The following is a 22,197-nucleotide window of genomic DNA, read 5'->3' as shown; positions in this document are numbered from 1 at the left end:
TGCAGATGAGAACTATGCGCTGACACTAGGCGAAAAGGAGGAGGTACGAGTCAATGTGAATGTCAGCAATCTGGCCGACTCGGCCTACGAAACGCAGCTTTTTATTGTTCACCCAAAAAGTATATCCTACATAGCCGCTTTGAAGAAGGTAAGCCTTTTATCGATCATTACCATTCTTACATATAGAGTCTTAGAGGGGCTCTTATGTTGCGCACAAAAGTATTATCTTAAGATCAAAAGGAAAGGTCTGGAAGGCCTATAAGGCCCTTATCTATCTCGAAAAAATGAGCCAGTTCCTTATGACACATATTAGAGGTCCCCAATATTAGGGATCTTCCTGAAACAGCGAACTAATTTGTACTCTCTCTTCACAGAACAATGCCATTTGCAACCGCTTCAACGACACTGTCGTCTCCTGCGGTCTAGGCAACCCCATGCGACGTGGCAGCACCACAGATGTCTCGATACGCTTCGATCCCAGTAGCCTGGAGTTGGGCGAAACAAAGCTGCAGTTCCACATCTTTGCGAATACGACATCGAAGCTAGTAGGCTCGGACCGTCCCGAACGAACGTTGGACGTCCGGGTTGTGAAGCATACCGAGCTGACCTTGCGTGGTTGGGCCATTCCTGAGCAGAGCTTCTATAGTGGCGCCGTCAAGCTGGATAACTCGCCGATGAAACTGGAGGATGTCGGTTCGTCGTTGACGCACACATTTTGGATCTACAATGAGGGCCCCTGGCGTGCGCCGAAAGTTCTGCTCACGATCGACTGGCCTTATCAGGTGTACAGCGAACGGGAGTCAGGCAAAACAGATCAGCATCTGCTCTATCTGGTGGATGTTCCCACCATCGAGAATGTGCAGGGCGAGTGCAAGGTTTCTCCCGAATATGTGAATCCGCTCAAACTCCAGCCCGCCTACTTGTCCGCACCAGCTTCCATGATGATGCATCCCTCCAAGCTGCAGCGAAACGAGTCGTACCCCCATTTTGTCAGTACTTACCATCGAATCCGGCATAAAACGGAAGCCCTCAACCCCTTCAAACACGGTGGCGGTATGGCCACTGAGGCAGAGGATATGGAGCCTTCGGCCCCGCACAATCGCGTCCGCCGCGACACTTTCATTCGCATCGTCAGGCCCGAGCGTTTCATGGATGGTCGCGATGCCAACGGCAAGACAAAGAAGCGTCATATCGTCGAGCTGAACTGCAACAAAGCGGTCAACTGCATCAAGATCCAGTGCGAAATCTACGATATGCCGGCCAAGACAGAAACGCAGGTACATGTGAAGGCTCGCCTGTGGAACTCAACGCTGGTGTCCCTATATCCGCGCGTCGATCTCGTCCGCATCTTCTCGAAGGCCCACGTCGAGATCCCCAATGATTTGGGTGTGAAACAATCGGACAATAACAACAACCACATTATGGTGAGTAAAGGACTAATTTAAATTTGAAATTATCCAAAAGAGATAGACGCTTCAATGCGAATTTGTGGCCCAAGGTCTGGGTAATCTTTCCAGTATACAAGTAATACTATTTTCTCGTACATTTTTATTATTGTCATTTCTATATGTTTCTTTCGCTCTGTGATGCAGGTGGAAACACGCGCCTATCCGGAACTGCTGGACCAACAACGGGACACATCGACGCCGCTGTGGCTGTGCATATTGGCGGGCGTATTGGGTCTGGTGTTGTTGGGCATCTTCACATGCCTGCTGTGGAAGTGTGGGTTCTTCAAGCGGAAGCGACCCATGGATCCGACACTGAGTGGCAATCTGGAGAAAATGAACGAGGGGAAGCCCTTTCTGGACGAAAAGGTTTTCTAACAAGAGGGCACCGTTGGGTGGGATCTGGTCAGACACCAGGTCGCTCCCAAAAGGCAACGGAAGACGGTGAAGAGGCACCAACCACTGTATCGCCATTGGCGTAGACGATTTAACAACTACAACAACAACAATAACAACAACAACAACAACGATGAGTTCGATGTGCTGTCTCTAACGCCACCTCCGCCGCCCCTTTCTGTAATTGATTGGGGCAGCGATGGCTACTATCAGGCCACCGCTGCCTGGTGGGGCCACATGTGAGGGGTGGAACTCTTGATGTTTCAACGTGCCATTTTGTATTTTATTTAATGCTTTTTTTTTTGTACGACATATAGCCATCGGTTTTGATATAGCAGGCTGAATGGTCAGAAGGTCGAAGGCCGCGATTACCACCCATGTAGGGACTGCTTGAGTAACACAATTCTAACGAAGGTCACTGATGAGGATGGCTGGCATCATCCGAAATAGCGCAAAGAGTATCTGGCCAGCCAGTTAGGCTGCCAAAAATTCCGTTCACTTGATTGCAGTTCGTTAAGCAATTAATAGTGCTCGTGCCGATTGAGCGTCCAGCGAGCTAAATCAAAAATGTTTTATTTTTGTTATTAATGTAATTTTCTATAATTATCATAATATTATTATTATTATTATTATGAATAGTATTTATTTGCTGTCTTAAGCAATTGGGCTTCAAAATTCACCCGCTCCCACTTTTGTACTATATTAAACGCTAAACTAAGTTTAAAAAAAAAGAAGAAAGGCCTTCATCTGAGCCCCGAGAGACTAACTAGCTTTGCCTCTCCTCCGAATAATAGACCACTGCCAACACAAAAAAAAAAAAAAACAACAACAACAACTAACGTACCTACTAGCGTACATACATACAATACACTACTATATAGTAATCTATAAAGTACAGTAGAGTAGAGTACCCGAGCTCGAAACTAACAACAGTAGCTGATAAGTCCAATGACACAATCGATCGTTGATAACGAGAGGTGTTACGAGCGCTTGCCCGAGAGGGTCACTAAGTTTGCGGAATCCGAAAAAAATTCGAACCGATTCAGTGACAAAGTAGACATTGTATTCTTCAAAATCAAATCAAATTTCAATAGGACCGCGTATTGTGCGCATCCGATTCTGTTTATATACAAGTAGTATAGAGGAATCTGCCATTTCATGAACTCGATGTATCAGAAGGAATTCAAAAGCTATTCATGCTTATGGTTGTATTATTTGATCAAGTCGGACAAAAAATTAACAGTTTCGTCTCAGACTTTAAGTAGGATTTTTTTTTTCTTATATTTTTCATAAGTTAGGATAAGACTTGTTTCTGCAAACTATGAAATAAGTATGTTGGAAACAGCCAGCTCGGACCATTACTTAATACAGCAATGCACTATGGTTTTTTTTGCCCGTTTTTTTTTTGTCCAAATATAAACAGTTTTATTTTTATTATAAATTGTTTAATTAAGGGAAAATTAAATAAATTCCTGCTGATATGGCAACACCATTTTCTTGGCGCGCAGTCAAAGTTAACTGATTGTGTGAAACACATGTCAGAGCTTGCAGAAGTAAGAAAAGACCCCACAAAAGTTAAATTATATAATGGAAAACGTTAACCAATGTATATTTAATTATAATCCAAAACTGTTTTTAAGCGATGAAGTGTGTTCGTGTAATTGTGCCATGTGTTTGTTGTTCATGTGTTTTTATAGCCTGCGCCCAAAGGGTAAAAGGCTATACTAGTTTTGTGCGAATGTATGTAACAGGCAGAAGAAGGCGTGGCAGACCCCACAAACTGTATGTATTCTTGATCAGGATGACAAGGCGAGTCGCTATAGCCATGTCCGTCTGTCCGTCCGTCCGACCGTCCGTCTGTATGAACGCAAGGATCTCAGGAAGTATAAGAGCAAGTATAACCAAACTCGGTATCCAGATTCTACTAAGTTTTCTGATGCACCAAAAAAATTAAATAATCTCATGTTCAATTATTTATATTTTGTGAACTATGTTCTATGTTGCATGGGAGAAAATTATTGGCCAGTTTCTGGTTTGGTACAGTTAAAAATACAGAAGTTAGTGAAAGTCGGCCATATCGGTTATATGGCAGCTATATGAAATAGTGGCCCAAACTGAACCAAACTATGGTATGTCGTCTTGAAGTACCAAAATATGCGTACAAACTAAATTTGGGGTAAATATCTAAATATTTCGAGCCATATTTCTGCAAAAAAAAAAAAAAAAAAAAAAAAAAACGGGCAAAGAAACCATAGTGCAATGGGAAAACTGGCGCAACAAAATGCCGTTTTATTTCTAAGGACAAATGGGCTCACGAAGTTCTACCCTCGACAGTCCATTGTAGGGTTTAAGTATACGAAGAAAATCAGAATATAAAAGTAATATTATATTACTGAATAATTTTAGAGGCACGCCGTAGAGCAATTCTTCTCGCTGTCTCTAGTAGTAGGATAAGAATCTAAAGTTTCTAATTAATTTTTTTTTTAATTATTTATTAAAAACAAAAACAAATCAAAAAAATCTTTAAAACGTTCATTTAAAATACAAAAAATATATATATTTATAAAATAGTGTTCAGAAGAAAATAAAAAATGTTGAAGCACTCCTTCCTGAATAAATACGAGTTCATGAAAATATTCCATTCTTACAAACGTATCAGCATTTATTAATACATACATATATACTAATGTTTATGTTTCGTTAATCGTTAATATTTGACTTGTCAGCAATGCTTCGAAAAACCAACTTGCGCTCAACGAATAAACAAAAACGAGGCAACATATGTACACTTTTAAGAACAATTCGTTATACGACGAGCCCCTGTAAATCAATTTAAGGAACTGCTTAGCTTTTCTTGATTATCCTGAAAACGAAAAAAATAATGAAAAATATACACATAAATACCGGTAGTTATGTTCAGTAAATTGGGTGCCTAGTGCCTAGTTAAGTAAGAAAGTTATAAAGAAAAACCGAAACAACCAATCCATGCGTTCGCAATGGATAGTCTTCAATTTGATAAGTTTAATTATAGCTTTGTGTACATTTATTGACTTAAGTAATAACTTTGTAAATACAAGAGTTGTTCAGCTTGAAAAGTCCATTTAATTGAGCTATTTCTGCTGCAGGTGTAGATGAACAATAAAATAAACGAAATGTTTTACAAAACTACTTACAAACAATTTTTGTTTCTCTATTACTGTCCACGCGAGTTTGACGCGTTTTTAGTGCGAGTCAAGCACGTTCGACTATGCAAGTTCGATGCGTTTTCAGTACGACTCAAACGTGTTTGAGTATGTGATGCAACTTTAGTGTGCAAGTTTGATGCGACCTCAATGCGACTCAAACGTGCTCGAGTATACATGTTTGGTGCGACTTCAGTACGATATGCTCGCGAGTTTGTTGCAAACAGTGTTGCCAAGTTTTTAAATGAAAAACAAGCTGCTTTTGACAGGAAGAAGACTGAAATAAAGATCAAACAAGTAAAAAAGCTAAAGTCGGGTGTCCCGACTTTGAAATACTCTGTACATATGTTTACAATAATTATAAAAAATAAAAAAAAAAAATAAATAAAAAAAAAATTGGATCGATTTTACCTCTCTCGGTATTCGAACTCACGTAAAGGGTGTATAATTGCACATTTACATAGCAATTGCGTCTGTGTGAGTGTATGTATGCCTATGCGCATCAATTCGTGTCTGTGTAAGCATTTTCGCAGTCAACCAAACAGCAACATCAACAACAGCCGCGGGCAGCGCTGCAGCAGCGCTGCAGCAGCAAATATATTTATGGCTATAACTTCTTGGTAAATCGGTCTATCATAGTGAAACTTGGCATACGGACACATAATTACTAACTGGGGGTATTTGCAAAATTTTAGTTCGAAATTCCAAGAATTACGGGAGTTAGAGAAAATCGCATTTGCGGGGGAGAGGGGGGAGGGAGGGAAATTCCAAAATATACATTTTCTGCGTATTCACACAAGGCATCTTGGACTAAAATTTGGTGTGCCTAGGTCTTATAGTCTCCGAGATATAGGCGATTATACGAATGGAAAATCGGGAAAACCCCCATAGGGGGGAAGTGGGGGGGAAAATCAAAAAAATAAAACAAACTCGTATAGAATATACACATAACGCATCTTCGTGCAAAATTTGGTGTCTCTATCTCTTATAGTCTCTGAGATCCAGGTGTTCATACGGACGGACAGACGGACAGACGGACAGACAGACAGACAGGGCTAGATCGACTCGTCTTGTCACGCTGATCAATAATATATATACTTTGTGGGGTCTGCCACGCCTCCTTCTGCCTGTTACATTTTTCAGCTCCCGCAAACCTAATATACTCTTGTACATTTCATGTACAGAGTATAATAAATTCAATTTTTCAAAAATTGCTTGGAAAATTGTATTTTTTAATGTTATTTATCATCTTGGTGCACATCTAATATAACATTTACACATTTTGTTCCTTGTCGTCGAATGCGCCTCCAAAAAAGCTGGTGCAAAAGTTGCTCAAATAATCAATCTGAACTATTGCTGTATGCTGAGCATATAGGCTTCGATAGCTTCGCGGGCCAGCAACAAAACCAATTTTAGAACATGAATGTTGGCAAAATTACAAAAGGCGGAAATGTTTTTTCAAAAAGCCAGAATTCCCGCTTTCCGCGATTTTGAATTTTTTCCCGTAATTTGATGTGAACAAGTAAAATTAAAAAAAAAAGTCTTTGAATCTAATTCACAAACAGCCGCTAACATTGCTTGCCTGGAGATAAATGAGTTCGTAAATCAGCTTGATTAAATGTTCCAAGTAGTATTGCCTGGTTGGCATTCAAAGTGACATAATGTTTCAGCTATTTGGAGGTATGGTTATTGGAAATTAACCAAGTTAATGCCGACAATGCAAATTTAAGACTTATATCGTTTTCTCATGGATGCCATTGTCAGAACTGGACCAAATTGAAATGGAACCACACATGCACTAGCTTTCAAAAAAAAAATCATCAAAATCGGTTTATCCAGTCGAAAGTTCTGAGGTAACAAATAACAACAAAATACAGAGCTAAAAACAACCACACTAGATGTGGCGGGAAAAAGGCCAAATTGGCAACACTACAAACTCAACAAGCGATTGGTGTGTTTCTTTTAACATCTGCTACTGTGGTGAATAGGGATCTGTCACTATTTCCGTTATTATGTGAAAAACGGCAGCCCCAAATTATGCTACAATGTTTTAAGCATCTTATTTGGAGAACAGCGTGCCCGCCATCAACATTTCAATAAATACCACAAAACTGCAATCAAAACTTAAGGCAAACGTGAAAACCTGCAGTATACTTGAATTTCACTTTATTGTGAAAATGGAATTTCGTAAAAACATGTGTTGAAAGGGAACCTGAATTTTACATTTAATTGTGTGTGTGTGTGGTATGGTCGTCTTTGGTCTACCCTGGACGAGCTTTAGGCACTGAAAGAATAAAGCCCCGAATGAACGATCTCATTCACGCAAGTATGGCATAAGTATGTATGTATGTATATATGTATGTATATTTACAATATTGTTTCTTCCATTACTAATATTCAACTCTGTTTTAAGTAGGCGACGCAACATTTGTTTTCGTTTTATTTTGACATACATATGTAAAAACAAGCAGCTGTTCTTATTAGTCAGAATCTGTAGTATTGATTTTGTATAATACAGTGTCTATTCTAGATTTAGGTTTTATTGATTACTGAAAATGTATCCTTAAAGATTGTACGCCGTTCACATGCCGTATATGTATGTAGTAACACATTCAAAATGGAAAAGTAAGAGTTTAAACATATGCATACCTCTACTAAATCATTTGTTACCGTTGTTGTTTTTTTTTTTATTATCATTATTATTAAATTTTCTTTTAACACATCTATAACTGTTCCGCTCTACTCTCCGCAGGTTTTTTTTACTGGTTCTGCTGTTATTGTTGGTGTTCTTTCGAGAATGCGATTCGTTTCGTGCCATTGTTGGCGGCATGGTCTGTATCGGTTGTTTATACTAGGTAGGTAAGTGTCTGTGTAATTCATAGCAAAAAAAAAAAGAAAAATCCGAAAAGCTACTACCAGAGGCGAACCCCTAGTATAAGCTCTCGGCGTTGGAGGAGCGGGGCTTCTTCAGCTTTTCAAGATTTTTAATCACTATATCGTGCAAGGACGAGTAACGGTTGCGAACCTCACAGACAACCAACCACAGACTGAGGTACTCCTTTTCGTCCAGCTCGACGACAGCACGACGATAGTCGTCGATATGTGGATACTTTGCGACTTTCGAGACAACCTTGGCACGCGACAGGAAGTAGCGAGAGATTTGATCGAAGAATGCGGCGGCTTCAGACTCAACAGTTTGTATTTCGGCCAGCGTATCTTCTTGTATGGAGACGCCGAAATTATTGCCGTCCTCGATTTTCGGTATCATAAACGATATCCACATTTTCAGTAAGTTTGCTGCAAGACAAAATAGTGGGTTTGATCAGTAACCGCATACAAAAAAAAAGAAGACCAATCTACTTACAATCCTCAACCAATTTACGTATAATTGGCTTCACCACTTTGATCATTTCACAGAGCGGCTTGTTACAAGATACCGATCCGTTGGGTAGTGAAAGAACAGTTGTTCCCGTTATATTCACGTCCAAGCGGGCACGTTTCGTTGCCGGTTGATTGTTGTCGGGTTCGCCGCCGGCGCCGTCATGATTGTTGACCAGCACCGGATCCACAACCGGAATGTTTAGATCCTGATGCACCTCACTAAAGTTGCGCTCGTTGAACATGGGAGTTGATAGGAGCTCATTTAATTCAACGATTTTTTCGGGAAATCCTTTTGTAATTAGAAACTCCGCCTTGGTAATGAGGGAATCCTTGTACTCCTGAACCTTGCTGATTGTATCGTTCGGCATCTTTTCGCTTCTACGATCGCCTTCTCTCAGTCACTAACAACAACAGCAGTCAGTCAGTTGGAAAAATAACAAAACGTCAATGCGGTCGCGTAGTGCAAGCGGCTTTGGTGAGCGGCGCGTGTTTGGTCGGTTTATTTTTTTGGCGAAAACGTGATTGTTTTTCTTGCTTTACTAACGCGTACGCTGCAATGACAACTACAGTTTAAGCTCAACTTAATGTTAAAAATGCAGTGGCCGCGCTAACCTTATGTTTTTGGCTTTACTTTTACGCAAAAGGATTGCTATTGCTATTGCAATGCGGCTCCACGCTTTTTACTTTCCAAAAAGGCCAACTTGACTGAAAAATGCCACCGCTGGCCACTCGATGTGTTGCGAAATCCGCGCTTAGCTGAGTTGGCAGCACTCTGAAATGTCAGCCTAGGCGTTAGTTTTGAAAAACTATCGAAGTCATCTACCATCACCTTGCATTTTCAAGTTGATTGCTGAATAATTACGAAGGATTTTAGCCTTCTTCTATTGTTATTTCTCGAAGCATAAGTGCGTTAGAGTGATACTCTTTTTCTAAAATAATGTGCAGCAAAAGCATGTGCTGAATTGACTTTTATTTATATAATTTTATGCATTTGTCGGCATGTAGTATTTTGTTTTATAAAAAAATGCTAAAATGCCACTGCCATTCGGTTGTATCGGTAGGTGCCCAAGAGCATCGATATGTCCCTACGATATATCGAGTATCGATATATAATTTTAGTCGATAGCACTGAATGCCTACTTATTGGTTTTATTTGACAGCAGTAATATAATGGGCAACAAACAAATCAAGCAGCACCTGGAGACTGCCCAAAAGACGGGCATTCTTAAGATATCGCTGCAACGACTGCAGGAATTCCCACCGCAACTAAAGACATACCCAAATGTACTGAAAACGCTAGACCTGTCCCAAAATCGCTTTGAACATATACCTGACGAGCTGGGTCGACTCACCCTGCTGAAGCACCTGAATCTGAGTGGTAACCGTCTGGTCGAGCTGAACGAAGTTGTGGGCGAGCTCCTAAAGCTGGAGGTGCTGCTGCTAATGGATAATATGCTGACGAAGCTACCAAAGACATTGGCCAACTGTGTGCACCTGAAAACCGTCAATCTGAGTAACAATCAGCTTAAGGAGTTCCCATCGATGTTGTGCGGTCTAAAACATCTGGATGTGCTCGACTTGTCACGCAACAAAATCACCGATGTGCCCGCCGAGGTGGGACAGCTTTATGTGACAGAGCTCAATCTGAATCAAAATCAAATATCAATGCTGGCCGAGGATATTGCCGATTGCCCCAAGCTGAAGACCTTGCGCCTGGAGGAGAACTGCTTGCAGGCAAGCGCTTTTACGCCGCGCATCCTAAAGGACTCAAAGATAAGCAACCTGGCGGTGGATGGCAATCTTTTCAACTCCAAGCAGTTCACCGATCTCGAGGGCTACGATGTCTACATGGAGCGCTACACGGCTGTCAAGAAAAAGATGTTCTAGGCGGCAGATGTTGTGAACCGCATTCGCTAACTCAATCGCAAAGTGATGCACTACCTTAGTCTATATTGTGTATATCTTGATATTTAATATTTTTAAGTATTTGTAATTTAATAGCTTAATACTATGCTTTCAGTGTGAACACCTAAATAAATGCAACAAACGGCAGCACCATCCATTTTTGTCTTCACAACTTGCCCCGCATTAAGGGCTGCAGATGCATCCGGAAGCTCGAGTTGACTGGCTCCTCATTCAGTGGATTCTTGCGCGCCTCCTCCATCAGTCGCTCGTATATACGACCATCGTAACAGCCCAGTGTAGAGCCAAGCACACGATCATGAAAATCAAAGCCATCGACCAGTGCAACGGCATTGGGACGGAAATCGCGCAACAACTGTTCATAGCGTTGCTCCAATTGCGTAACCTGGACCACTGCAATGTGATTCCACTTGAGAATATCGCCAAGTTGACGGAGAAAGGTGTCGTACACAAATATCTCCACCAGTTGCTGCAACACTCCGCCCAACTCTGGCTTGAGATTTCGCTGCAGCTTTTTTAGCTCCCGCAGCGAGTTGCGGGCCAGAAAGGCTCGAGCGTGTGCTGCCGCTGCTGTGCTCAGCTGGATTCCGGCAAGATTCGCCGCCTGTTGGGCACTCTGGCCACGCTTGCGCTCCAGACGTATCTGCTCCCAAGCCACACGCACCTTGCTCGCAGCCACAATCTCAAGGGCGCGTACCGCATTGGCCAAGAGGTTTTTCGTCCAGCGCAGGCGCGTTGTGTCTCGCATATAATTGATGCTATCAGGCAGCACCTTCCTCTTCAGACTGTCCTCGTACTGGCGCACGAGGAAGCGTGCCGTCTGCAGCAGCAGCACTGTGTACTCGCCTTCGTACGTGTAGGCTGCCGTCGCCAGGCCGTAAATGTTGTCGAAGTTGGCCGAGGCCAGATAGCCCTGTCCGCCGCACGCCTTGCGCAGCGCATCGATGCCCTCGTTAGACTCCTGGGTGCAGACAGACTTCAAGCAGCAGGAGAGCGCGTGCAGCTCTGGCAATCCTTTGCGATTTCCCGCCTCAAGCTGTTGCATGATCCGTTGGTAGAACTGCCAAAGGAAGTCCGCGGCCAGACGGTAACATACACCGCGCGCTATCTGCGGAAAGATCTTTGCCTGCTGCGTCAAGTGATCCAAAATTTGTGGCTCCGGTGCATTCGGTTCGATGGGGCTTTGGCGACGCACGGCTGCGTAGCTGCAATATAGAAAGGATAAATGATACACCTCTGCTCAGTAACATATATTATGTATGTACTTTTGTATGTATGTATGTATGTTTGGCTTCACTTTACTTCCAATAAGAGCAAAGGGCTCTTTAGAACTTTAGATGAAGAGCATATCGTTTATCCAACTAGTTTGATAATAATGCCAATCCCTTCTGGTATAAGCATTTATTCAATTTTTGACTTGATAGAGCTTGAAATCTATAAATACCAGGAGGACTGAACGATTCAATTTTACTTAATGAAAAGTAAAAAGCTTTTATCCAATATTCTTTGAGTTTGACTTTTTTCCTTTTTGAATAAAATTACCACGAAGCACAAAGTTTATTGTAGCTGTTATAGTTCAATAGTTCTCTTAAGTTAGGCGTGTTTCTTACCAAGGTCGTACGCAGGGGGGGGGGGGGGGGGGGGGCAGGGGAGACCATATAAAATCGACCACGCGTTCATTATTATGACGCACGATTTCGCCTTAAAATGGAACTCAGTTGGATATGATAAAGTTTTTTCATTGATCAAATGCATAAATTATTTGCAAATTATATTAAATGCGTCGTGCATTATTTAATCCACATTTTCATTTTTTGGGCTCCGCCCCCCCTTTGGTAAAAGCTGCGTACGCCCTTCTTTCTTACTTATCTCCACTTTTTAATCAGCGCTTCTTCGTTCTTAAATTGGTATCCATAGTACTACCTAATTCCTAATTAAACAAACACTTGCCAATCAAATCTAAAGCAGGGATCTTACCGTGTCGCTATGGTTGCCGCCTGTAGGAGTCCGACCATCACGTCGTGTACAATGAGCACTCGGACAAAGACCATCGTTCCGTACAGAAGGAGCGGCTCCGGTCCCTTGACAAAGGTGCCATCAGGCAGCACTTTCGCGTTCTTCATCAGCATTTGGTCGCGTGGAATGCGGACATTACGGAAACCCAAAAATCCGTTGTTCACAGCATTGGCACCCAGCTTGGCGCCAATGTCGCCAACATCAATGCCCGGCTCCGGCTCATGGGTCTGCTCGTTGCGTATGCGCACGAGGAAGGGCTGCAGGCCATAGTGCTTGCCCTTAATGTAAAGCTGGGCAAGCACCACAACCATATTGGCTGTCTGGCCCATGTTACCCGGCCACCATTTGTATGCAGTCAGTGAGGGAGTATTGAGGACAAATTCCTCATGCTCTGCATCGTAGTCGGCGCGCGTCTCTAGGCCGCGTATGAAGGTGCCATGGCCCAGTTCCGTTTGGGCGTAGGTGCCAATAATGCCATCCATGTGCCAGGCCCGTTCCAACCACTGCTTTTTCTGCTCCTCGTCGCCCTGGTTGAGCAGCGTCGGCAAGAACATGGCAAAATGTAGGCGCAATGGGAAACTCTGTTGAAAGAGCGCCGTGCCCAGAGGCCCAGAGATTAGCAAACGAAAGTCGTGCAACGTCTTGATATCCAGGCCGCCAGTCAAGCCTCCGGTTCCATCGACAGGCGCACGCAGGCGTTGCCATTCCCTCAGCTTGGCTAGAAACCTGGTACCCTTGGCCACCGAGTGCTCGTACAGCTCTTTGTACGACATGAAGCTAATGTGCTTGGGATCATTGAACTCGGGATCATCGAAGAAGTACCGTTCGAGGGCACGTCGCTCCTCCAACCTCTCTCGCCCGCCTGCCCACCATTCGGCAAAGTGTTCGCTGCTAATGGTAGCAGCCGCTCGTTCCCGCTGCAAATCTGCATGCACCTCCATTGACACGCGCTCCATGTCCAACGCCCAACACTGTGTCTATTAATAGCGCAAATCGGATGCAGTCCGACAAGTTTTGCAATCGTCAAGCACCGTTCACTACGCACCTACTGGCACGACTGTCCTCATTTCGGAGACCGAACCGACTAAACAAGCCAGCGAGCAAGCAACTGCTTTTACGGCCTTATTCGCATATCTATGCCCTTGCGAAAGGGAGTATGTCGGCTTCATCAAAACGCTTGTTCCTACCAACAAATCTATGGCTTTTGACAATCGGTTCTGTTTTGATTTATATCTCGGTTTTAAACCTATTTCAAAACTATCGTTAAATATCAGGGATTGTAATCATTATATAGTAAGTGTTATTATATAAATTTTCAAAATAATGATTATTTTTAAATTTTATTCATTCTCTCACAATATAATGGTTAATTTTGAGTTTTACTTTATTACTCATTATTTTTAACGTATAAGGTAATGATTATCCCTTAAGTTTTATTTTTTTGATTAAAAATATACCTCATGTTGTAATTATCTCTTCCTTTTTCGTAGAGAATAAGGAAAAAATGTATATATATCCTTCAACTATAAGCCAAAAACTAAACTATGGGCTAAAAAAACATCCTTAAAAAACACAAGTTGAGTTTTATTTTTGATCAATAAAAATCAAATAATCATTTTTGTGTGAGTTTTATTTTATTTGCTCAAAAATAATGATTCCGAATAAAGTTGTAAGGTAAAACTTCAAATTAATCATTATAATTTTTAAATCATAGTGTAAATCCACATATATTCTTTAAAAAATCTTATTGGAAAATCCCTTTCTCAAAGTTACTATAAGTGAATGGTTCTTTAAAAAAGAACCAAAATTATTATTATTTGCGGTCCCTGTTAAATATTCCTTGAAGCCGGCTCATAGCATGAAAACAGATCCGGTTTTGACATATTTTCATAAAATATATAATCTATGGCTTTTCGGCAAACGGTTCTGTTTCCAATTATATCTCGGTTTTAAACTATTTCAAAACTATCGTGAAATATTCCTTGAAGCAGATCCGCTTTTAATCGATATAATCGAGAAAGGCTTTCGAAAAAGCCGTTTGGCTTATGAAAGAAAATCCGTCGATTTTGAATCCGTTTTTGAGAACTCCTCGAGTCTTGTTCTTGTTTTTCTAATACTTTTTCAACATTTTTCTTGATTTGGTGACTGAGTTGTGCTAAATGATTGCAACCGTAATTGAAAAATATTATTATTCAATATTTTTCTATATATACTTGTAGTATATTTCTTCAGGTACCGAAAGAAATAAAAAGAGGTGCAAGTTATTACAAAAAAAAAGTATAGAAAAACCAACGTCTGTATTTAAAAAATTACGATTTGGTCCATTGGTGAAATGTTTATCTCTAGCTAAGAAAAGTATGGAACTAACTCTTATGGCTTATCTTAGTACGTCAATGAAATATGAATACCCCAAGCATAAAGCAGCTATCTAATAAAAAGGTGCAAACACCATGATGAAATGTTTACCAATTTGTGAGGGTATTTGCACGTGTCTTCCCCTCTGGCTTACTTCTCCTATCGCATTTTAGCTGTGCCTTATTTCTTTGTGATAAGAATGGATTCTCGACTCTAGCAACAAGATTGGCGACTACTCTGAAAAAAAAAAAACATATGCTAGAAATATAGTATATATCTCTTCAATGATCGTTCGGGTACGAAGCTCAACTGACACAAAATCTTTATAAATGCAAAACAAGCTTATGGGTGTTCCTGGTGCTCATTTAATTTTAATTTTGAAGAGCTTGTGGGTTTAACAATAATTTTAAAATGGCAGGAATACCCATACTGTAAAAACAAGAAAATCGGTTTATTGCTCTTATCTGCTGTGATTATGCCATTATAGCCATATATACATACATACAAGTACATACATATGTATGTATGTATATTAGATCCTACTTTTGTGTACTTAATAGTTCTGTGTTCGAGGGATTTCTGACTTTTTGCTAAATTGAAAAGACAACTCCGGGCACACCGTTTTGAAGACCATTCCAGAAGAAGACTTTCGAGGTATCCGAAGGGGATTACTTTAAAGGCAATACAAATATATTTTAACGAATAAATAAAGATTTTGACAGTTACACTAAATAGTACTAATTGTACACAGTAGTGCATGGAAAAAATAGATGCAAAATAATAGTGTACACAGCTTTTCAGATCATCATTCAAACATCTTCAGCTTCATGAGTATTCATTTAATTTGAGCGATTAAGTGCTAGTTCATATTTCAATTAATTAATTTCTTAATTTACTCATAAGTATCTTCGATTTCTTAATAACATATGAATCTTCCCCATGTTGACAGTTCCATTTATCGGCGCACAAGTGAGTAAAATAAATAGACTTTATTAATGCCCGACAAAGCATAAGTTTTGAATACAATTCTGAAATGAAAACATCCGAGCTGCGAAATTTCATTTTAACCTTCAAACCTACATTTATGACGCTAATGCTTTATAATCATTTAGATTAATTCTGTTTTTGTGCAAAGAATTATATGATAATAGCAAAGTTGACAAAAGTAAGCCATGTGCCCCCAAAAATAGAAAGACAATAAAAAAACATTGTATTGCTACTATCAGAGATTTGGGAACAATACATGTATACATACGAGTATATAGCTTTATCCAACTGTTATTGCTTTCAAACTTCAGAAAACGAGAACTGAACTTTCTCCGATATTCAAGAATATGGTCATATATTTTTTAAATATTGGAAAATTTGATGGATCTTTATAATCTTGTGTAACGACAGAGACTGTATTCCATCGAATAAATAGTAAATAGTTTTGTTTCGGTGCTCGCACTACTCCATTTCAAGGATGGGCAGTTATTAGGAACCATCGCTTAATCTTGAAATTGAAAAATTGTGTGGAGAAATATTTTGGTGACCCCGGCGGAATCGAGTAGTATTTGAACTGGATTACCTTATATTCGCAGCACTCATAAATAGATGAACACAGAGATAGTTGATTTTTGTTTTATATTTTAGAAAAGCGACACAGACATTTGTTTGTTTTATTCAATTGTTTTTGTTTTTGTGCAACAATAAACAAAATATACATAGGTATGAATTTCAACAGTTTTTTTGTTTTTTCTTTTTTGTTATTCGTATCGTTTCGTTTAGACTTTCGGCTTTAACATCTACTGTATGTATGTATAAACTTCTTTTAATTGTGCAACATTTTATAAATATTTGTTTCAGCTAGTTGTTCATTTAGAAAATACTCCCGTTCTCAATTCAACTCTGAGAGATTCTTTATGTTAACTGAGGTATTCGGACGCACTTTCTATGGCCTACGAAGCGGCTTCTGAGGCGGCGGCAACGACGACGGGTGCGTCTGCGCTATTACGATTAGCAGCATTTATCGAACACATTTAACATCAAAATTGTACATTTAATTTTAATTTTGTTGTCTTGCATCGAATTTGATTTGAAATGCTTGATCCAAACACCATTCTACCGAAGCAGATGATTATTAAATAAAATTAAAAATGCCTTTCTGGTTTCATTGTCGCCATTACCCATTATTAATCCTGCTAAACAATCACCTTATATAGGGGATCCCTTTTTAATCTTGGAAAACTCTAAAATGTTCGCCATTCTGATTCATTCGTGGACTATTCGGTTTGGTTTCCTAAGCCAGCTAGGAAACTGAATTCAATCAAGTTTTTGAACATTCTCAATGAATACGTAATTGGCTTTATATATAATAAATACTAGTAACCATTGCTTCTTAAAAGGCATAAATAATAAAAATAATATTTCTGAATAAATTATTATTTTCTATATAATACAGCACTCATATAAACGAACTTTTCGGACACTACCACGTCTGGTATTATGCCTAAAAACAACGAAATTTTTTACCAAATAATACAAACGAAAAATCAGTTGTAATCAATACTAATATATATTTTTGGGTGACTAAGAACTGCGATTGGAATCTAGTTGGACTCCATTAATGTCGGACCATAGAAGAAGCTTAGCATTCTGCTCTCCAATACATAGTTAGTTGGTTTCTTGGATTTAACACAGATCGTTCGGCCTGCCGAAATGTATTGTTTTTTTCTCTTTACAATTCAATTTGCTTATTTGTATTTTTTTTTCAAATTCTTTTATTTTTGTATATCAAATTCTCTAATTTAATGCAAACATATACATTTATTTTTGTGTATCCCCTAAGCTCGCTTCTCTGTCAATAATCTCGTTGTGCTCAGTAAATTGTGTTTGCCTTTGATTCTGCAGTTTAGCTGCTTCGAGCTTACAATTTTCGCCTCATATATGTACATATGTATACGTACATAGTTAGAGTATATATGTGTGTGTATGTAGGGATGTAATGAGGCTGCAGGCCCAGCCTTTAGGTTGTTGGGTTGTCACATTAGTCAACCATATAAGAGAGAGAGATATGGAGAGATGGGGAGAGTACATAGCTCGGTTCATTTTTTGTTTTTGTTGTTTTGTTTTGTTTTTTTTTTTTTTTTTGTAAAGCATTTAAACGCCTTTCTCATAGTTTGCTTTTTATTTAGTTTTGCTTCTTTTCAGATATTTGAACATTGTTATTATTGTAACAGTTTTTAATTAGTATACGTACACATATAAGATTTTACTATGCTCGCAACTGAAATTTGTTTTCTACTGCACTTTTACATTTTACATTTACTTTCCTTCTCTTTATTGCACAAACATACGCCATTTTGTTACACAATTCCAATATGTGTGTACGTGTGTAGGTGTGTGTGTGTGTGTATGGGTGAGTGAGTGTGTGATTGTGTGCGGGCGTGTATGTTTTGGGTGTATGATCTAAGACTAAAAACTACAAACAGCATTCTTGTAATGTACAAAATTGTTGAAACTAAATTAAGAGTGAATGTTTTTCCAGCAATTCCTTTCAATCGAACTGCGAAATTCAAATTCAAAAAACCGAAAGCAATAATGGACAAATTTTGGACATTTGACAATTTCTAGGTTTCTTCTTCTTGCTTTTTTTTTTATTACATTAATAGCATATATCATATAGTATACATATATATATAAACATAAATACATAGGTACACATATACATACATATATCGAGTTGTGTGTGTGTGTGTGTTCGGTGCGTGAGTCTCTCCGTGTATGTGGGTGTGTGTGTGTGTGTGTGAATGAGTGTTGCTTGCCATTAGTGTGGGCGTTTTGAAGAAGGCGTGGCAATTCGATTGCCAGCCTGCTACCAAAATGCCAACAACAACAACAGCCACCAAAACGCAAAGAATAGTATTTTGTCAAACAGTTTTACAAGCAAGTTTACATTATAATTTCACATTGTTATCATAACTACTATTATTATTACATACATACATACGTATACATTTAATAATTAACAGATTTGCAACATTTGCTTAAACATTCATACCACAAATTAAAATGGAGGAAATAATAATAATTTTAATAATAATAATAATAAAAAAAACAGCTTTAAAAATACAAATCTATTTCTATAAATAGCAACACACGACAAACAAAGAAACAGGCAAAGTATTCATTTGTAATTGTTGCTTTCTCTAACTTTCTCATATTCCGAGTTAACAAATGCAAACATACATGTACGCACACATATGTACATACATACATACATATGCATGCATACATAAAGTGTGCGTGTGTGTGTGTATGGGTGTGTGTGTGTGTGTGTATAGACTTTGATTTTTTGAAAATAACATAATTATAATGTTTACATTACAATCATCAAAACGTGTAAATTTCGTTAGTTTTTATTTGTTATTTATTCACATATAGTTTATACTATATATGTATATATATATATATATATATATATATATATATATATATATATTTTTTTTTAATTTCAATGCATTCGCATTTATGCATTGCGCAGTTATATTTTCTATTAATTAATTCTTCATTTTGTTGTGTGGCACAGCCACGTTTTGAACTTTAGGCCTTGATTACTCCTCTGGCTCATTCGATGGTACATTTTGTTTGCTGCACAGCAACTTTTTTTCTCATCCATAAACTTCAAGAACCCCTCCACCTTCAACTCCAACTCCCATCACTAACGAGTTGTTTGTGTATATGTGTGTGTGTGTGTGTGTGTGTGCAGCATGTGAATGTATTGTGCTGAACTATTATTCCAGTTCATTGTGACGCGCCTGATGTTTTATAAAAATTGTTTTTTTTTTTTTCTTTCATTATTGTGCAGTAAACTACAATAGCGTGTCCTGCGTGCTTTCTTGCTAACTGCTTTCTGCTGCTGCTGTGAGTATGCACCTGAGATAGATAGCGTGTGAACGAGAGTGAGAGAGAGAGAGAGAGAGAGAGGGGAAGTGTGTGTTTGTGTGTGTGTGTGAAAAGGAGATAGCGTTAGTTGGCTGACAATGATGATGGCGCTGGTGATTCCAATTGAGGCAAAAGCTACGCACACGTCTCGGCCCGAACAACACCTATTAGACTACAACAATAACTAAAGTGATTTTCATTGAGCAGACAGCAGGATCCGCCGTCTATTTGGTTTCATCTTGATCCATTGGCTCCTCGGAGTCATCACGCGACAGCGTTCTGCAAACATAATTCGAAATCAGTTGATTCGCTCCAATTAGGCGGTGGCTTCTAGGGACTCACCTGTGCATCGACTGCATGGAGAGGCCCGCCATGGCCGTCACAGTTTCGGACTCGTCGTGCTCTATTTTAAGCGCGTCCAGCGCGGACAAACCAACAGTATGTTCCAAGCGTCGCACACACGGCCAATGTGTTTGCTGAAAACAGATTATCAATTAAATAGAATAACAGATATAGCATGTTTCCCCATAAACATTTTTACTATAGCATAAGTATTTATTGTGTACTGAAACATAAAGTAAGGAGGCCGCTTGAAAGTTCGAATTAGGGACCGCAAATAATGATTATTTCGTTTTTTTTTAAACGAAAAAATCATTCACTTATAGTAACTTTGAGAAAGCGAGGAGTTTACAGATATCCTTTTTTATGGATTATCTATGCATTTGCACCATGATTTATAAATTTTAATATCTATTCACAATTTAATGTTTAATTTTGAGCTTTACTTTTAAAATTAACCAATAATCATTATTGATGAACAAAAAAAAACATAAAATAATGCTTATGCTTTTTTGATTAAAAATAAAACTCAAGCTGTAATTTTGTTTTTTTCATAAGAATTAAGGACAACATTTATATATATCCTTAAACAGTGAGTCAAGGCAAACATTTTTCAATAATTAATTTTTAATTAATTAAATTAAAAAATAATCATTATTTTGTAATTTTTTTAATAACACTTATACTGATTACAGTCTCTGGTTCGAATTCTTCAACGGTAGAATTGTTGATTAAATATTTAAAATGTATGCGATATACCTGTATATCGAATGTTATCGATTCTCTGTCCATGATAATATCATGTATGTGCCTATCTCTAACACTTAACGGTACAGCATTTCTTATTCGAAAATTTAATGCATCGAGATCAGACATTTTGAGATTGTTCGTGAAAAAATATGGAATTTGTGTAAAAAATTCCAAATCTGGTGACAAGAAAAAATTTACTAATGTGGATATTTACATATTGTTTATGACTTGATCTGTATATGGATTAGATATCCATAATATATAATCTACAAACTTTGGCGTTCTTTCCTTAAAACTAACGGACAGTAGAATTAAAGCTTTTTTCGATATTGAACATTGAAAAGAAGAACACAATATATATATTATCGCATTTAGAGCTCTGATTCCATTACTAATGCAGGAATTGAAAAATACATCTCTAGCGCTTTAAAGGATAATTATAGCCTGTACCCAAAGGGTAAAAGGCTATTCTAGTTTTGTGCGCATGTATGTAACACACAAAAGGAGGCGTGGCAGACCCCACAAAGTATATATATTCTTGATCAGGATGAGAAGACGAGTCGATATAGCCATGTCCGTCTGTCTGTCCGTCTGTCTGTATGAGCGCAAGGATCTCAGTAAGTACAAGAGCTAGGATAACTAAAATTGGTATCAAGGTTCCTATAAGCCCTAGGCAGATCGAGTTTGCTTATTTTTTCTGATACACCCATCCACATTTATTCATTTTTTTTAATAATTTAATTTAAAAAAATTTTTTTTTTATTTTACTGTCGGGCTTGCTCGACTGTAGCGTTCTATCTTGTTTTGTATTGGGGAAAATGTCTGGGAGCTTGGAATTTCTCACCTGTATAGCAATAGTCTTCTGTAGCGTATTAATGGCATTCTGACATGGCGGGCGTTCCAGTTCTGCTTTAGCAATCGGCGCTGCGGGATCACCAAGAAGGGCGCGCACACACTCCTGCGCTGAATCACAAATCGCCGCCAAATCATAGCCGCCTTCGAGGGCCAGAACCACCTTGCCATTGGCCAACTGGAGGAGTTCGCGCGTCATGAAGCCGAAGCAGGCGGGCGAGACGTGGTAGCCGCCAAGCGGCGCGGGATGGCCGGCGGCTGCATCGAAGCCGGATGAGACGAGAACAATGTCCGGATTGAAGCACTTGGCTATGGGCATCACAACGGTACGGAATGCAGCGATATACTCGGCATCGCCCAGCGGCGGCTTTAGAGCGCCGGACCAGGAGATGTTTACATTGAAGCCAATGCCGGCACCGGCACCGCACTGCGAGGAAATAAATGATTAGCCATGAGGATGCTGCAACTGTTGGTTGTAATTTGTATTTATGAACCCACCTCTGTGGGACCGCCTGTGCCAGGAAAGAAATTGCCGTCATCGTGTCGATGTATGGAAAGATATAGAATTTCGGGACTTTGGTAGAATGCCTGCTGCGTGCCATTGCCATGATGCACATCCTGCATAGAAATGG

The 22,197-nt window shown here is 39.3% G+C and overlaps 5 protein-coding genes across 12 annotated transcripts in view; 2 read left to right on the top strand and 3 right to left on the bottom strand.

The window, feature by feature from the left end:
* LOC115627492 (integrin alpha-PS1) overlaps nucleotides 1-3,654 on the top strand; it is an 81,307-nt gene extending 77,653 nt beyond the window's left edge. For both annotated transcript variants that reach the window (XM_030523180.1, XM_030523179.1), the window contains 3 exons: nucleotides 6-148; nucleotides 375-1,424; nucleotides 1,593-3,654. In XM_030523180.1, the coding sequence (XP_030379040.1) occupies nucleotides 6-148; nucleotides 375-1,424; nucleotides 1,593-1,823 (1,424 nt within the window). In that variant the 3' untranslated portion in view covers nucleotides 1,824-3,654. The remainder of the gene's footprint in view (nucleotides 1-5; nucleotides 149-374; nucleotides 1,425-1,592) is intronic.
* Nucleotides 3,655-7,465: 3,811 nt separating this feature from the next.
* LOC115627517 (proteasome activator complex subunit 3) lies at nucleotides 7,466-9,088 on the bottom strand. Of its 2 annotated transcripts, XM_030523211.1 has the most exons (3): nucleotides 9,017-9,088; nucleotides 8,388-8,955; nucleotides 7,466-8,320 (listed from the first exon to the last, which is right to left on the bottom strand). In XM_030523211.1, exons 2-3 carry the CDS (start codon nucleotides 8,770-8,772, stop codon nucleotides 7,953-7,955), a joined length of 753 nt encoding a protein of 250 aa, XP_030379071.1. In that variant the 5' UTR covers nucleotides 8,773-8,955; nucleotides 9,017-9,088; the 3' UTR covers nucleotides 7,466-7,952. The 2 variants fall into 2 exon arrangements, with proteins under 2 accessions (XP_030379071.1, XP_030379072.1); XM_030523212.1 differs by having other exon boundaries at nucleotides 8,388-9,075.
* LOC115627518 (leucine-rich repeat-containing protein 57) lies at nucleotides 7,602-10,464 on the top strand. Of its 3 annotated transcripts, none has more exons than XM_030523215.1 (2): nucleotides 7,602-7,648; nucleotides 9,568-10,464. In XM_030523215.1, the coding sequence occupies exons 1-2, from the start codon at nucleotides 7,641-7,643 to the stop codon at nucleotides 10,289-10,291; spliced, it is 732 nt and encodes a 243-aa protein (XP_030379075.1). In that variant the 5' UTR covers nucleotides 7,602-7,640; the 3' UTR covers nucleotides 10,292-10,464. The 3 variants fall into 3 exon arrangements, with proteins under 3 accessions (XP_030379075.1, XP_030379073.1, XP_030379076.1); XM_030523213.1 differs by having other exon boundaries at nucleotides 7,633-7,648; nucleotides 9,565-10,464; XM_030523216.1 differs by lacking the exon at nucleotides 7,602-7,648 and adding an exon at nucleotides 9,444-9,461.
* Nucleotides 10,353-13,415, bottom strand: LOC115627516 (probable peroxisomal acyl-coenzyme A oxidase 1). The gene is made up of 2 exons (XM_030523210.1): nucleotides 12,305-13,415; nucleotides 10,353-11,532 (listed from the first exon to the last, which is right to left on the bottom strand). Exons 1-2 carry the CDS (start codon nucleotides 13,297-13,299, stop codon nucleotides 10,476-10,478), a joined length of 2,052 nt encoding a protein of 683 aa, XP_030379070.1. The 5' UTR covers nucleotides 13,300-13,415; the 3' UTR covers nucleotides 10,353-10,475.
* A 5,771-nt stretch (nucleotides 13,416-19,186) lies between these two features.
* LOC115627505 (histone deacetylase 4) overlaps nucleotides 19,187-22,197 on the bottom strand; it is a 32,871-nt gene continuing 29,860 nt past the window's right edge. For all 4 annotated transcript variants that reach the window (XM_030523198.1, XM_030523196.1, XM_030523195.1 and 1 more), the window contains 4 exons: nucleotides 22,064-22,183; nucleotides 21,558-21,992; nucleotides 19,967-20,100; nucleotides 19,187-19,903 (listed from right to left, as the gene is read on the bottom strand). In XM_030523198.1, coding sequence (XP_030379058.1) covers nucleotides 19,849-19,903; nucleotides 19,967-20,100; nucleotides 21,558-21,992; nucleotides 22,064-22,183 — 744 coding nt within the window. In that variant the 3' untranslated portion in view covers nucleotides 19,187-19,848. The remainder of the gene's footprint in view (nucleotides 19,904-19,966; nucleotides 20,101-21,557; nucleotides 21,993-22,063; nucleotides 22,184-22,197) is intronic.

The sequence above is a fragment of the Scaptodrosophila lebanonensis genome, unplaced genomic scaffold, assembly GCF_003285725.1.
Source record: "Scaptodrosophila lebanonensis strain 11010-0011.00,11010-0021.00 unplaced genomic scaffold, SlebRS2 tig00000096-arrow-pilon, whole genome shotgun sequence".
Taxonomy (NCBI): domain Eukaryota; kingdom Metazoa; phylum Arthropoda; class Insecta; order Diptera; family Drosophilidae; genus Scaptodrosophila; species Scaptodrosophila lebanonensis.
The sequence above is the reverse complement of the archived record's forward strand: the minus strand, read 5'-3'. Positions and strand labels throughout refer to the sequence as shown.

Coding starts and splice junctions, on each gene's coding strand:
- LOC115627517 (XM_030523211.1), bottom strand. CDS start 8,772: ATGCCGAACGATACAATCAGCAAGGTTCAGGAGTACAAGGATTCCCTC. Junction 8,321..8,387: donor ACGTAAATTGGTTGAGGATT/GTAAGTAGATTG, acceptor TTTGTCTTGCAG/CAAACTTACTGAAAATGTGG.
- LOC115627516 (XM_030523210.1), bottom strand. CDS start 13,299: ATGGAGCGCGTGTCAATGGAGGTGCATGCAGATTTGCAGCGGGAACGA. Junction 11,533..12,304: donor GCGGCAACCATAGCGACACG/GTAAGATCCCTG, acceptor TCTATATTGCAG/CTACGCAGCCGTGCGTCGCC.